The sequence below is a fragment of the Haliaeetus albicilla genome, chromosome 1 (genome assembly GCF_947461875.1).
Source record: "Haliaeetus albicilla chromosome 1, bHalAlb1.1, whole genome shotgun sequence".
Taxonomy (NCBI): domain Eukaryota; kingdom Metazoa; phylum Chordata; class Aves; order Accipitriformes; family Accipitridae; genus Haliaeetus; species Haliaeetus albicilla.
The window spans coordinates 15,481,948-15,498,236 of NC_091483.1; the positions used below are offsets into that span (position 1 = coordinate 15,481,948).

Here is a 16,289-nt window from a genome sequence, read left to right on the forward strand (position 1 = left end):
CTAGAGCTGAGTGGGTTTCTTTGTACTCAGTTACTGATTGCTTTGCTAAAGTCCAGCTCTGTGAAACTGCCATTTTAGCCTTTAAAAATCCTGATCCTTTTGTCCAGTGTCAAAAGACAAGTCCCTTTTTCCTCACTGTCCTTGCTCCCTCTGGTATTGTAAAAGTTTATGGTGATGCTTTTGGTATCATCTGGAAGCTATTGGAAAAAAAAATTGTCTGTCTATAGGTCATTCTTACACGTTGAAATGTTTAAAGAAATAGGTTTTTTGCAGTGTTAGTTCCTCCTGTACAGTAGTTTTGCATCTGCACTAGAGCAGAATCCAGGTATTGAAGGGAAGTGTTACATGTTTTGCTTTCTTTCAAATTGAAGTAATTATCTGAGCTGGAATGATAACTGCACTGTTGTTAGAAATCTAGCAAGGAAGCTCATGTGTATTTTTTTTTTTTTCCTACCCAGTTTCAGAAGACATGTTTTATCTCTGAATCTAAATGGGTGTAATTCACTAATGAGAAAATTACAGCATCTTTTTGCGTTTTTGGCCCATACCCAGGTATGTCAGTTTATTTCATCTGCTGTTTTTTAAGCCTAGATGTATATACCAAAATATAGCAACAAACATGCCACGGGAGGAGTTGTCTTGAGTATATTAAAAATATAGATATGATAGATTTATAGGGGAATGAGTCTGCCTCCAGATGTTCAGATGGTGTGGATGGACTTAGAGAAATCTGTATTTCATAAGTGGAACATCTTGGCATTGTGTTGTTTTTATAAATGAGCAGTAATGCCTTCTTTGAGAAGCCAAAATGAAAAAGTCCAAATAAAACCTGACTTGATATACAAGTCAGGGTAAACTGGGACTTTCTGCAGTGATTTTTACACTAAATTTTATTGTAGTTCAAATTCTAAAGTGAACTTTATTAAATGTTCAGAACATTTTGCTAGTGCTAGAAAAACATAAGACACTTGTTCTTTTTGATTAATAACAATAAACTTGTGAAGGGGATGAGGCTGGATCACCTTAAAAATAAATTGGTACTTATGAAATACTGGTGTTCTTCTGAAAAAAGAAAACATTTTAAGCTTGCCAGCAAGAACAGTAACTGCTATTACACGTAACATCTGGTTTACACTCACTACACACTTAATATTTGCCTGCAGGATCCACTACTTTTATCTTTGTACTAGAGGCGATTACTACAAAATTAATTGTGCTCTCTTCCTGTGATTAAGTGGTTTAAATGTTTGTGTACCATGTTTCATACAGTTCCTCTAATGTAGTCCAAAGTTCAGTGCTCAATATCAAAATAATACAACTTTTTATGTAACGTTGTCTGTCCCTCTCTTATGCGAACAGAGGGAGGCATATGCTCCTAGAATTTTCTTTGAGGCTTCCAGACCACCATGGTTCACCCCTCGATCCCAGCAGGATTGCTCAGAATATCTCAGATTCCTGCTAGACAGGTACAGTTATTGTCCCATTAATGGGAATGAATCTACAGTCTTATCACATAATGTTGAACTCCTAGGAGCAGTCATGTAACAATTCCACTGTGTGAGTGGGGACCAGGAATTTTGGGCCTCATTCTTGGCTGTCTCTGGTTTTCTGTATGGTCTATAAAACACTTTTCTTCATGGGTTTAATCTGTGGTAAAGTCTGGATACTATCCTGTATCCACAGCATTTAAAGCAGGTTATAGTGGTAGTAATGTTCCATTTTTACAAATCTAAACTTGGGTGTTATGTTAGAGTCATGGTCCTCTTGTAAAAATTAATGCGGTTGCTGAAAGCAGTTTAGTCGTGGATCTGGAATTTCCTGTTGGTGGAGACAGCTATATTTCATACAGGTCAGATAAGTCATGAAGAGATGTACATGCATTTATAACCAGTTTAATAAACAAGCAAATTAACTGTGGCACAGATAAAAATATCTAAATTTATTAGTAGCTCTCTTTAATTTTGGCTTGCTGAGATGTGGCTTAGCAATATTGCTTTATGACACATTCCACTTTTCCAGAAGTTTATTTCAATAGTGAAATAATGTTCTCCCCCCCCCCCCTTTTTTTTTCCTCCTCCCCTCCCCCATCTTGAGTTTCTTTTTTGGTTTGGTTTTTCTTGCTGTAGTTTATTAACTTTTTTGGCCACAAAATCCTGACCTTTTCTTTTCTTTGGAAATAGTCTGGCACTAGATAAATAGCTAGTTGTTCTCTTACAAAATCTGACATACAGAACGAGTCAACTAGAGAACTGATTTATTAAAGATAATGTAATGGTAAATAATAAAATTGTTGTTTGTTAGGTTGTTTTAATCCTTGCCAGTTCTCTCAATATATCCATTGTGTTCTGTTATATATAATGAAACCCACATTAAATGTATTTGTGCTTCTCTCATACTCTGTTTTGGATAGTACTGACCTGTACGGTTCAGCTTGCTTATATAAAAAATAACAAATGGCTTTTTTAATATAGGACACTTCTAGCCACTTAACCATCTATATTTTTTAGCATAACTGGAAAAAAGTCTGAAATGGTGCAGCAATATTTGTTTGCAAAATAGCACAGCTACTTGGATTTATTTTTCTTTGCCTTCAGGCTGCATGAAGAAGAGAGAACCTTGAAAGCGCTGTCTTTAGCAAAGACTTCTGAAAGTATAATGAATGAAGATTCCCAGACACAAGAAGCTGTCCCTAAAGCGCAAGTATTTGCTGAAGCACCTTGTATGGGAAGTGAAGAAAGAACTCTGATAGAGAAGATGTTTGGAGGAAAATTGAAGACTACTATATGCTGTTTGAACTGCAAAAGTATGTCTCAAAAGGAAGAAGCTTTCACAGATCTCTCTCTGGCTTTCTGTCCTCCAGCTTCCTTGGAGAACATTGGCCCAAAATGTATGGAACGTTCTGAAGTGAAAGATGACTACGTGGTGCAAACTAATACTTCAGCAACTAGTCCTGCTGGAGGAACCCCTTTCAATAATTTGGAGGTAAATGGTGGATGTGACACAATAATGAATGAAGGAACCATAAAAGATTTTTCTACTGAGCCAAACTCTGAGAATACTGCAAGTTCTGAACTCAACAAAGTTCAAGATAATAGGGATATGTCTCAGAGGCTAGTAGGTAAAAACACCCTGTCAGTTACAGACTTACTGAATTATTTTCTGGCACCTGAGATCCTCAGTGGAGACAATAAGTATTATTGTGAAAAGTGTGCCTCTCTACAGAATGCTGAGAAAACTATGCAAATCATTGAGGAACCCGAATACCTCATTCTCACTCTCTTGAGATTTTCATATGATCCAAAGTGTCATGTAAGGCGCAAAATCTTGGACAATGTGTCTCTGCCACTTGTTTTGGAACTGCCAGTCAGAAGAGCAACATCGCCACTAGCTGTAGTTTCAGGAGGTTGGTCTGTTGGTGTTGAGATATCTGATATTGGAGAAAATCTTGCTAAAAAACTGAAGCCCTCAGGTGCTGATGAAGTGACCTGCCCACAATTGGTGCCCTACATGTTAAGCTCTGTGGTGGTGCATTCTGGCGTATCCTCTGAAAGTGGACATTATTATTCATATGCTAGAAATGTTACTGGGTCAGGGCCTTCAGGACTCTGCCATCAGTCTGCAGCTCTTTCTTTAGTTTCTCCTCAGGATAAGTTGTTGACAGAGGAGAGTCCTTGTACTGTTGTAGAGAATGAGCTGGACGCTGAGATGCCAAGAGAATGGTTTCTGTTCAATGACAGCAGAGTGACATTTACCTCATTTCAGTCAGTCCAGAAAATTACCAGTAGATTTCCAAAGGACACTGCTTATGTTCTGTTTTACAAGAAACAAAATAGCACCTGTGGCTTCAACACCAATTCGGCAAATGGACTCTGGGTAAATGGAGACCCTCCCCTACAAAAAGACCTCATGGATGCAATTACGAAAGATAACAAACTGTACTTGCAGGTAAGACAGAAATTGTATATGGAGAGTGGTCTCCTTAAAACTGACAAGAGACAGTCTAATAGAAAGAAAAAGTTAACTTTTAAATATTCTGGCTTATTAACTTTATAAATCACCAATCTTGCTTCCATCTTGGTGTTGCTAGAGAGGTTTCATAGTAAGGCTATCACCATTAGATGGGAAGCCTCAAGGAAAATGGCTTAAACTTATTTCAGTTTAAATTTTTAGTGAAGATGCTTGCATAGGTCATTTAATCACTTGTAATTCTATGCAGGAGAGGCTTTTCAAACAATTCTGATTTTCATTGCCTTTAATAAATTACAAGAGTACCTAAGAAGTTTAAGTATACTTTAGCAGTGCTCTTACTAGCACATTTTGATTTGGACTGAAGTTTTATTTATACAACTGTGCTTACCCAACAAATGCTAGAACCACTAAAATGAAGACCAGATGGCAGTGACTAGATTTTGCTTTCCCTTTGCTGCCTTTTCTGCCACCTGCACATTCCCTGTGCTCTGAGAACTTCACCTAGCTGTAGTCGCCTCTTCTATTGCTGTTACAAAAACCCACTGTTCTCCACATTTTGATATGGTTTGCTTTGAGCACTGCTGCTATGTTTGGATGGTGTAACAGTAAAAGTGTGTTTTACTGTGTGCTCTTTGATGGGTTGAGCTGTTCCTGTAAGAGTTCTAGGCCTACTCAAATTAGAAAAACTAGGTAGATTCAGATTAGAAAAGAAGAGCTAAATCTCACTGTGGAAAATTTGTTATAATAGCTGCAGGTATTTTACAAACATAAACAAGAGAACTGAGAGTTTAAATTGCAGCTCTGCTGCTATTTTCAGACTGTGTGGTTAAAGCATTTGTGTCCTAACCATGTTTGTTTATATGCCACCTCTCCTCTCGACTGCATAGGGTAGCATAAAACATGGCTTCTTTCGCAGCAATCTCAGATCTTAGATTCATGGAATGGAAGGCACCTTTTAAAGGTCATCTAGTCCAACTTCCGTGCAATGAGCAGGGACATCTTCAACTAGATTAGGTTGCTCAGAGCCCTGTCCAACCTGACCTTGAATGTTTCCAGGGACAGGGCATCTACCACCATTCTGGGCTGCCTGTTCTAGTGTTTCACCACTCTCATGGTAAAAAATTTCTTCCTTATATCTAGTCTAAATCTACCCTCTTTTAGTTTAAAGCCATTACCCCTTGTCCTATTGCAAGAGGCCCTGCTACAAAGTTTATCCCCATATTTCTTATAAGCCCCCTTTAAGTACTGAAAGGCTGCAATAAGATCTCCCTGGAGCCTTCTCCAGGCTGAACAACCCCAACTCTCTCAGTCTGTCCTCACAGGAGAGCTGTTCCATCCCTCTGATAATTTTTGTGGCCCTCCTCTGGACCTGCTCCAACAGGTCCATGTCTTTCCTGTGCTCAAGACTCCAGAGCTGGATGCAGTACTCCAGGTGGGGTCTCACCACAGCAGAGGGGCAGAATCACTTCCCCCAACCTGCTGGCCTTGCTGCTTTTTATGCAGCTCAGGATACGGTTGGCTTTCTGGGCTGCAAGTGCACATTGCCAGCTCATGTCCAGCTTTTCATCCACCGGTACTGGGAAGTCCTTGGCAGGGCTACTCTCAGTCCTTTCATTGCCCACCCTGTATTGATACTGGGGGGGCTGCCCCATCCCAGGTGCAGGACCTTGCACTTGTTGAACCTCATGAGGTTAACATGGGCCCACTTCTTGAGCTTGTCTAGGTCTGTGTGGATAGCATCCTGTCCCTCAGGTGTGTCAACTGCACCACTCAGCTTGGTGTTGTCTGCAAATTTGCTGAGGGTGTACTTGATCCCACTGTCTATGTCACTGATGAAGATACTAAACAGTATTGGTCCCAATATGGACCCCTGAGAGACACCACTCATCACTGATCTCCATCCGGACATTGAGCTGTTGACCACTACCTTCTGCATATGACCATCCAACCACTTCCTCATCCACTGAACAGTCCACCCATCAAATCCATATCTCTCCAATTTAGAGAGGAGGATGTTATAGGGGACTGTGTCAAAGGCCTTACAGAATTCCAGATAGATGACACACGTAGCTCTTCCCTTGTCCACTGATGTAGTCACTCCCATCATAGAAGGCCACTAGGTTGGTCAGGCAGGACTTGCCCTTGGTGAAGCCATGCTGGCTGTCTCAAATCACCTCCCTGTCCTCCGTGTGCCTTAGCATAGCTTTTAGGAGGATCTGTTCCATGATCTTCCCAGGCACAGAGGTGAGGCTGACGGGTCGGTAGTTCCCAGGGTCCTCCCTTCTACGCTTTTTAAAAATGAGTGCAATGTTTCCCTTTCTCCAGTCACCAGGGACTTCACCTGACTGCCATGACTTTTCAAATATCGTGGAGAGGGGCTTGGCAACTACATCAGCCAGTTCTCTCAGGACTCTGGGATGCATCTCGTCAGGTCCCATAGACATGTATGTTCAGGTTCCTCAGGGGGTCATGAACCTGATTTTTTTTTTCAGTGGGACGGGCTTTGCTTCCCCCAGTCCCCATCTTGTGGTCCATCCACTCGAGAGGTGTGGGAAGAGAGGTTGCCAGTGAAGACTGAGGCAAAAGATTTGTTGAGTACCTCAGCCTTCTCCTTGTCTGTTGTTAACCAATTTGCCAGTCTTGTTCATCAGGGGTGGGTGCTTTCTTTGACCTTCCTTTGCTGGCTGCTATACCTGTAGAAGCCCTTATTATTATTCTTTGCATGCCTTGCCAAGTTCAGCTCCAGCTGCGCCTCGGCCTTCCTGACCCCATCCCTACACAACTGGGCAGCGTCCCTATACTCTTCCCAGGATACCTGTCCCTGCTTCCACTGCCTGCGCATTTCCTTCTTGCCTTTTAGTTTGACCAGCAGGTCTCCACTCAGCCACGCTGGTCTCTTGCCTTCCCTTCCTGGTTTCTTACACCTGGGATTGAGAGCTCTTGCACACTATGGAAAGTGTCCTTAAAGATCTGCCAGCTCTGTTCTGCTTCCTTGTCCCTGAGGGCAGTTTCCCACAGGGTCCTGTTGACTGACTTCTTGAAGAGGTGGAAGTTTGCTTTCCTGAAATTCAGGGTCCTGACTGTACTCTTCACCTGACCCATATCCCTCAGGACTGTGAACTCCACGAGAGCATGGTCACTGCAGCCCAGGCTGCCTCCAGTCTTGATGTCACCAATTAGCTCACTTGTGTTGGTGACCAGTAGGTCCACTATTGCATCCCCTCTGGCAGGGCTGTCTATTACCTGGCTTAAGAAAGTTATCCTCAGTGCATTCCAGGAGTCTCCTGAATTGCCTACAGCTTGCCGTGCTACTTTTCCAGCAGATGTTGGGGTGTTTGAAGTGCCCCAGCAGGACGAGAGCCTGCGAGCACGATGCCTCCTGTAGCTGGAGTAAGAAGGCTTTGTCAATAGGCTCCCTTTGATCAGGCAGCCTGTAGACAACACTAACCACAAGGTTCCCTTTGTTGCCTTGGTCTCTAATTCTTATCCATAAGCTTTCAACCTGCTCGCGGCTATTCTTCAGAGACAGCTCTTCATGCTACCCATTTCTTGATGTAGAGAGCAACCCCTCCTTCCTCGCCTGGCCCTTCTGAACAGCCTGTAGCCATTGATAGCCGTACTCCAGTCGTGGAATTTGTCCCACCAAGTTTCAGTAATGGCAACTAGGTCGTAGCTTTCTAGCAGCATGGTGGCTTCCAGCTCCTCCTGTTTGTTGCCCGTGCTGCGTGCATTGGTGTAGAGGCACTTCAGCTGGGCTGTCGGCCATGTCACCTTCTTAGAGGAAGACTCCGTAGTTCCTTTGAGGTATTTCACTGGTGTTTCCCTCTTGGCTCCTATTACCTCAGGAGCCCTTGGCTCATCTCCGTAAGACTTCAAGTGTGCTCCAGTGTACCTAGCACGGCTCAGAGCAACAGGCTGAGGGCCCTCAGTAGTCCCATCCCTCTAACCTTGGCGTGTCATCCCGCAGCTTGTCACGGGCGAGCCTGATATTATCCCCTTCACCCTTCAAGTTCACTTTAAAGCTCTGTCAATGAGCCCCGCTAGCTCCTGGGCAAAGACCCTCTCCCCGCTTTGAGAAGGGTGAATCCCATCTGACACCAGCAGGCCTGGTGCTGTGTAGGCCATCCCATCATTGAAAACCCCACAGTTGTGGTGGTGACACCATCCACGGAGCCATGCATTAACAGACTGGGTCCGTCTGTTTCTTCCAGTGTTGCTGCCTGCAACTGGAACGAGAGAGGAAAAAATAACCCGTGCTCCAGATCCCCTTGCCAACCCTCCCAAGGCCCTGAAGTCTCTTTGATCACCCTTGGACTATGCGTTGCAGCTTCATCACCGCCCATATGGAAGAGCAGCAGTGGGTAATAGTGCAAGGGCTGTACCAGGCTAGGGAGTTTCCCGGTGATGTCCTTAATCTGGGCCCCAGGGAGGCAGCGGACTTCCCTAAGAGGAGGGTCTGTCCGGCATATTGGACCCTCTGTTCCCCTCAGAAGGGAATCACCTACAACTATAACACATTTTTTCCCTCTTCGTGGAGGTGGTTGTGTTATGGGGGACAGGCCTTTCTGATCTTGGCAGCAGCTCTGGTGTAGATAGACCGTCATCCACATCATCCATGACCTTCCACATCCAGAGCCTCATACCTGTTGTACAGAGGCACCTGGGAAGGCGAGGTGGGCAAGGAGGGGGTTTGCCTGCCGCCTGGAGCACGGACTTGCATGCAAGATAACGGCAGTCAGAATTGCTGTGACTTCCATTGATGTGTAAATGCTTTAATTGTGAAATTTCAAGCTCTAAGCTGGATTATTTTTTTAATTTATGTATATAATTACAGTAGCACCTAGGTAACTGAGTGATGGAACACCCCCGCCCCCCACCTCCGTTTTAATAACACAGCCTGAAGAAAAGGCAGTGATATTTTTATATAAAGCCAAACATTTAAAGGAGGAACAGTGTCATCCACATAAAATATTAAATCCTAGTTATTATTCTTATTTGCGTATTTTCCTGTTGAATCCAGTGGTTGCAGTCACACATTTCAGTGTTAGATAGGTGATTACCTGAGTATGCATAACAGAGGCTTCTTCAAATCTGAAGAGATGCTTTAGCCGTATGGAACAAGCAACATTATCAGGATATTTAGAAATTGATTTGTCAAATAGTGAAGTTATTCTTAAATATGTTTCTCTGAATTAATGTTTCCAAGACCATTTTGATGCAACTTCTGGAATATGCTAAGAAGTTATTCATGTTAAGCTTTTTGAATACTGCTGTACACCTAGGACCAGTGAAAAAACAATGTGATTTTATAAAAGTTAAAGTCACTTGGTGCATATGCACAAAAATTGTTTTTTGATAATCTTCCAGACTAAAGCTTTCTCTACAGAACGTGTAGCTGAAGTTAGATAAAGCGTGCAGTCATTTTCTCTTACAGCTTACAAGTGAAAGCCAAGTTAGTAGTTTCTTGAAAACCTTTCCTTTCCAATAAAAAAAAAAAGAAAAATATAGTATTCTCAAAATGAAAAAAAAAAGTATATTTTCCAAGTATATAGTGTTTGTTTGTGTTTTAGTTGTTTTGGTTTCTTTAAGTTTATGATCTTTTACCCACCTTTCAATTTTGGATTCTTCAGTATTGGCTTTCTTTGTGTAGTGGTCTGCTAATCTCAGAGTTGTTGAGATTCTGTCCTTTTCTCAATTTAAATGATGCTGATTAGAAATGCTCAGTTATTGTTTTTCTCAAATTAATACTAATGTTGTGATTCACTGAATTAGGTTATTGTAGTTTTGAGAAGTCGCATTTCATTGTTGTTCAGAGTTCTAAACTAGTATTTTCCTGCTAAGTTAAGAATATACTTTTCTGTCCTGAGAAAGCCTTTACTTTTTAGAAGAAACGTTCCAAAAAATCTTTAGCTTACTGCTTTTGTTTTACTATTGCATACCAGTTTACCACATGGTAAACTAAAATGTTTTCATTTTAAATAACAAAAACTGCAATATGGGTAGCTTCTACTCCAGTTAAAACAAATCAAAAAACCCATTCTGGGAACAAGTGGAAAGTGTGTGTGTGGGGGGGGATGCTCTGCGTTATTCTCAGTCCAAGGAACTGTATTGACTATCAAGTTTTACTTACCTGATTTAGTATTTGTTGGTATAAATATAATCGGCCTGAAAAACATTCAACACTTTTTTTAGAAACAAGGATATTTCTTGCAAAAATGCCAGTGCTGTGTGCTATACTAGAACAACTTAATGTAGGTTAATATTAATCAAGTCAATATGTGCCCTGAGAGAAGAAAGAAATGTGCTCAGTTAGCACAAACTACTGAACAGGAATAAAGCATGAAAGATCTTAAACTGCTAAATTTCACTTCTAGCATTTAAGACACAAGTAGTGTGTGGCTTTTAATACTAATATTCTATCAAGAAACTTCAATAATTGATAGTTTGATTGCTGTTCCATATTTCTCTTGTGTGGGTGCATATGTAGAGAGATACTTTCCATCCGTTATAGAAAATGTTTTGTACATGGTAGCAATGAAGCTAAGATCACAACTGAGGTTGATCCTATTCTCAGTGCGTTATGGCTGCTTCTGAACAGTATTTCTAAGTGGTTGACAAAAGCTGTGCTTGCAGCTCACTTACACTCTGTAACAAATGTGTTGTGCGTCTCCAGAGCTGTGAGAGTCATTGCTGGCACATAAGTCATGTGCAGCGTACTGTTGTTGCTGTTCATAGTAGGGCTTCTCCTCTTGGCTTGTCCTCTCTCTATAAAGAAGCCTAGTGACAGTAGAACAATCATACTGTTGCTAATGGTGTTGTGAAAGGTATGTAATAGAAGACATACATAAAGTAATCTAGCTGTATAGGTATGCCAAAACCTCATGCTATCCAGTAACTGCAGTAAGGCAAATTAAAATAAATTGTGTTTCTAGCTAAATCTGACAAAAAAATTCTTAGCTGTAAGACTCTAGTGTTCTTTTTGTCTACAATTTTAAGATTTTTATTTAGCACTATCAGTAAACCTATTGTTGATGCTTATATTCTTTTGTAGTACAGTTTGTTAGGTAAAACTCACTACTGGGGTTTAAGAGGTACAAAGTTGCCAGAAAACAGTTCTCTGGAGGGATAAAAGTGGAGGAGGGAGTAAGGAAAACTCCATTTTTTTGTTTGGTATTGTGCTGCATTAAACGAAACATTTTTCTGAAATATTTTACCAAAAAAAAGAAAAACCACCCCAGGTAGTGTAGCAAGCCTCCCACGGTTTGGTTTTGAGAAGAAATTCTGTTCTAAGTTAAACAGTTTTGCAGTGTAGTTTTTCAACTAAACAGGCTATTTGTACAAGGCCTGCTATTTTAATCAAAATTTTCTGTTGATTTCTGGTACTAGAAGTGAGTTCTTCATATTCCCTTGTTATTCCTAGTAAATTTACTCAGTTTTTGATGTGTCTTATTGTTCGCAGATAACATAAGAATCCACGTACTGCTGGACATAGTATAATACTGTCTTTCAGGAATATGGCCAGCATATCTGTGTAGGCAATGTCCTCCAAATATCTTTTATATAATTTTGGAAATGAGTATGCATTTCAGTCCTTAGTAGTGTAAAATAGTTTTAAACTTAGGCTGTGTTTTTCTAAAAGGGCAGAGTAATTTAAACCCACAAGTACTATTTTTAGCACCTGTGAAAGTACATGGACAAGACTTAAGTTTTTAGTGCTTTCATGGTAGTATAATACAGGCTTCCAGGATCTTGGCTCTGTTCCTTGCTTTCACCAGGAGGTGGAGTAGAAAAGGAACAATTCAAGGTGACCCATGTAATTACTAAAACCCTGTTAAAATTTCCTCCCACTGCCTTTAGGGAGGTATGTAGTGACGAAGTGTCATGTGAAGGAGGCTGTCGATGTGAGCCTTAGCACATCAGTACTTCTGTTTTGTTTCCTAAAGAAATAAAGCTTGTACAGGTCTGCTGTCTTTTCACGTCAGTCTTCCAGAGCCCAATATCTGCCTTCGCTCCCTCCACTTTTGAAGCTCTTGGCCAATTTAAGAAAGGGATACTAAAGGCAAGAAGTTGCTGCAAGTTTTAGGAAACTAGTTGGCCAAAGACAAAATAGTGTATGATATCTATAATGAGGGAAAAAACTGTGCTCATGCCCTTCTTAAATGTCTAAAAAGCCCTAGGGGCATTCAGCTGAAAAAGTAGCTGACAGGAGGCTATACTTTCTTGTTCCTGCTACTTGTGCAGCTACTTTCTCCAGCAGCTGACTCTGATTTTATGCAGTGCTTTAGAGTTCCTGAGACTTACTAATGTTAAAACAGAGTTAGCATACCAGTAACGCTTGAAAGTTAAAAAGCTGCGCTGAATGGAAACTAAATAGCTTGTCCATCTTTTTGCCTTTTATCTGAGTACATTATTACTCTATGCAGTTGATTGAGTGGAATAAAAGTGTCTTTTAAATAATTAATATTGATACAATGGTTTTACCCTTCTATTTGGCAACCAAGAATGAGGGCATCACAAAATTGCTAGGATGAACGTTCATGTGAAACATATATAAAAACCTAATGTTTTGTTAGCTTTTGATCAGCAGTCTAATTCTTCAGTAACACCCCATGTTGCTATAAAATACAGTTTTAGCATAAACTTAAAGGGAGTTATTTATGATTCTCATATACTTACTGATATTCAACAGAATTGTATGTTTCGGATTGGCTGTGGATGTTCAACTTGAAGTTCAACAAAGCCATTCAGACTTGGGAGTCCAGTTAGTAATGTTGCTTTAAAAGCTGTTTCAGAATTTACTAGGAATAAGCTGCTTCAAGGACTTAAGGTTGGGTTTTTTTGAGTTGTCTTTATGCTTTCATTTCAGGAGCAAGAGCTTAGTGCTCGAACACAAGCACTTCAAGCTGCCTCAGCCTCATGCTCTTTCCGACCCAATGGATTTGATGACAACGACCCCCCGGGAAGTTGTGGACCGACAGGTGGAGGAGGAGGGGGTGGGTTCAGTACTGTTGGTAGATTAGTCTTTTGACTATGAAGACAACCTGGAATACACTGGTTCCAAAGCAGCCCAGTCCTGCTGAGGACAACTAAAATATTGAACTTTGTCAGATATTGTATCAAGTTTTGAGACTTGATCCTTGTTCAAAAGCAAATGTTGGGGGTTTTTTGGTTATGTTTTATTTGAAATAAATAAGCGCATAATGGAAAAAAAACTACCTCTTAAAAATTCAGTTGCTTTTATAGTAAGATATGCTTGCCCAAAAGACAGAAAATGGAGATTTTTAAGTAGTTGCTAATGACACTGCATTAAACTGAACAAACGCACTTACATCAGTTTCTATTGTCCTCATCCACTGAATCAAGAAAGTTCATTTTTTACTCTGACGGTATTGCTTTATGTGGAAATCCTTTCAGATGGGCTAAACTGCATACATAGTCTCTCACCCCCACCTTATTTTCAAATCCAGTATCTTTTATGGATTTCTAGAGACGATGCAATTTATAATGAAGGCAATAACTTACATGTGACATGATACAGTACTTTCCAGATTAAAAATTATTGAATATATTTGCAGTGTAAATGTAAAGAAGAAAAAATAATTTATAAATATTTGCTAAGTTGTTTTCCAAAAAAGTGCATGTTCTGTAGGAACAATGTTTTTAAATAGAAATTGTTAACTTTGTAGCATTTCTAATTGTTTTGAGGATTTTAAAATTATTTCAGGGAATATATCTGCTGTGTATTGGAGAGAAAGAGATTCTGTATGTGCCTTGCAGTACTGTAACTTAAAATTTCTGAGGCTGCAGAAAAGGGGGAAAATGTTAGTAGTCAATTTTTTTTTGTCAATATTAGAAATCAGTACATTTATAGAAAGCTGTTAGGTTTCCAGAAGTAAAAAATCTGGTAGTCTGAAATGCAGTAAGTGTGTTGCCCATTATTTTTTGGTTAAAAAAAAAAATACATACGTAGTGATCTATAACTTTTCGTGGCGTGCATTGCTAAGAAGAAGTTGGTCATAATACTGAGCTATGTTTGTGAAATCACAGGGAGGCTACCTGTATTGATCTTTGCTGAGGATCTATGCTTCTAAGAGTCCTTTGAAGCTCTGCCTTCTGATATTGCTTGTAGTGAGAAATTTCTGGTGAGTTCAGGTTTCACCTGTCTGCAGAAGACCAAAATGATGCTGTCTGTGGAGCAGTGTTTGCTTGCCTGTTAGGCCAGCAGAGGTTGAGGATCCACTACTTTTAGTCTTGGCAGAAATAGCAACTTTGGTTTTGATGTGCAATGAGAATAACAGAAGTGAAGGAGTTACACTGTTGAATCTGGTGATTAATTCTTAACTTGAATAATCTTATAGTGAAGTGTAAATTTATTTAAAATATTTTTACAAAATTCTGCACAGTTTTATTGTGGTTTTATATTCTACTAGGTGACAAAGTGCATCCTTAAAAAGCATGCAAACCTGGCAGGTGTTAGCTTAACTGTACAAAATAAACAAGTTTCTTATGCCTTTGAAAAGCATAAAATAAGTTGGTAAAACTAAACCTTGTTAATACGATATCAAAAAAACGGAGTTTAGTCTAAAAGGTAACTTAGCTTGCAAGCTATTTTTATATTATCACTAAAACTATGCTATTTGCTCTGCTATAGGTTCACATGTTACTGCTCAAGAAAGCTAGAGCAGCTCACTTTATTTTTTAAGTTTCCAAGTTTTGTTTTGACAGTTTGTAGTACCTTGGCTTTGACCTACGCTTTCATTGCTATCTCAGTTGTAGGTCTCTGAACCAGGCGTTCAGCTGTGGAAATGTGGAATGTTATGAGACTAGTGTGAGGAACGTTCTCATTTCGTTGTGCTTGGACAAGGTTTTCTTGAAAGCTCACTTTGCCTTGAAATTCTGTAACTTTCAGTCTAAGAGGGTTTTTTATTTCTTTTTAGGCTTCTCTGCCAGTTAGCTCTGGTTTTAAAGTGTTTTGTATGATTGTGAGGTTAATCTGGCTTTTCTCTCCCAAATTATGAGGACGCACTAAGAAGCTGTCTACTGTTTGCATTACAATGGGAGTATTTTGTCTCTCTGTATCAATTTACTGTTCATTTTAGAACACAAGTAAGTAGAAGCAGAGGCAAGTGTTTTTACTCTATATGAAATCATAATTTTGTAAAGGTCAGTTTTGTTTTTATGTTTTCACAGTAAAAATACAAATTATGTAGCCTACCTAAAAATAACGTGCAGTAGGAGTTTTGTATACCTATTGTACTATATTTATTTCATGAGCTCTTAGAAGGCTTTCTACACCCTTGTTTGCCTATTCTAAATTAGGTGTTAAATATGGAAATTTTATACAAGAGTAATGCCAATAGGGTTGGATCTCCTTAGGTATAAAATGATGGTATGTCTCAAACTGAAAATAACTTCTTTCATTCCCCTTGTTGACTTCTGTTGACGCAGTTACTTTGGGTTTTACAAATAGATTTTAAAACTCAGAATACCTATTTGCAAGTCTGCTTGCTGACGTGACAACCATCGTAGGACGATTCATACCTAACTTGGAAGGTTTCAATAAAACTAGTGAAAGTGGAGAAGTATTTCACACTCTAAAATGTACACCTTTCTTCATTGTTTACAGTAATGGTGTTGCATGCGACTATCTTCTGGACGTAATATGAGAGAACAATGTACATAGGGTACTTCGATTTCTGTTGCCTGTGAATGAATGCTGGATGGTTTGTTTATTGACCTTTTTGGCTCCATTCTTAATTTGGTTTCTATCTAAGTTGAATCAGTAGAAAGATATAAAATACATAATACTGTTTCTGAAGCTTAGGCTTTTTTGTTGTTTGCTTTCATGAAGGATATACTATTGTACCAAACTCAAGGATGGTATGTCTTTTAAAATCATATTTCCTTTTAACAAGACGGATTGTGTTTTGGTCTTTGTTTTAATGGTCAGTGGAGTTGTGTTAACTTTCTTCCATACAGTTCATTTTGTACAGTTTTTTCCTGTGGAGCATTACAGTGGATTGCTGTGAATGTCACCCCCATAACAAGTGATTATAATATATACAAGCCCATTTATCCAGGATGAGGAGAGAAAAGGCTTCTTTGGCTAGCTAAACAATTCACACCTGGCTAGCTCTCTTTCCTCCCTCCCCATGCCTCGTTCCCTACTCTGTAAAGTTAAATATTTTATCTTCTGTATGCTCTGGAAGTTTTATTTCATGGGTAAGGCTTTTTTTTTTTTTTTTTTTTTATCTCTAGCAGTAAGGTGGTTTATGGAGTCAGAATACTACTTTTTATTGTACAAATGACAGGTAAAGGGC

At 39.7% G+C, this 16,289-nt stretch overlaps 1 protein-coding gene across 2 annotated transcripts in view; it reads left to right on the top strand.

Moving 5' to 3' along the window:
* Positions 1–15,885, top strand: part of USP38 (ubiquitin specific peptidase 38) — a 28,651-nt gene extending 12,766 nt beyond the window's left edge. For both annotated transcript variants that reach the window (XM_069779882.1, XM_069779888.1), the window contains 4 exons: positions 459–552; positions 1,360–1,466; positions 2,595–3,945; positions 12,836–15,885. In XM_069779882.1, coding sequence (XP_069635983.1) covers positions 459–552; positions 1,360–1,466; positions 2,595–3,945; positions 12,836–12,997 — 1,714 coding nt within the window. In that variant the 3' untranslated portion in view covers positions 12,998–15,885. The remainder of the gene's footprint in view (positions 1–458; positions 553–1,359; positions 1,467–2,594; positions 3,946–12,835) is intronic.
* Positions 15,886–16,289: the final 404 nt, after the last annotated feature.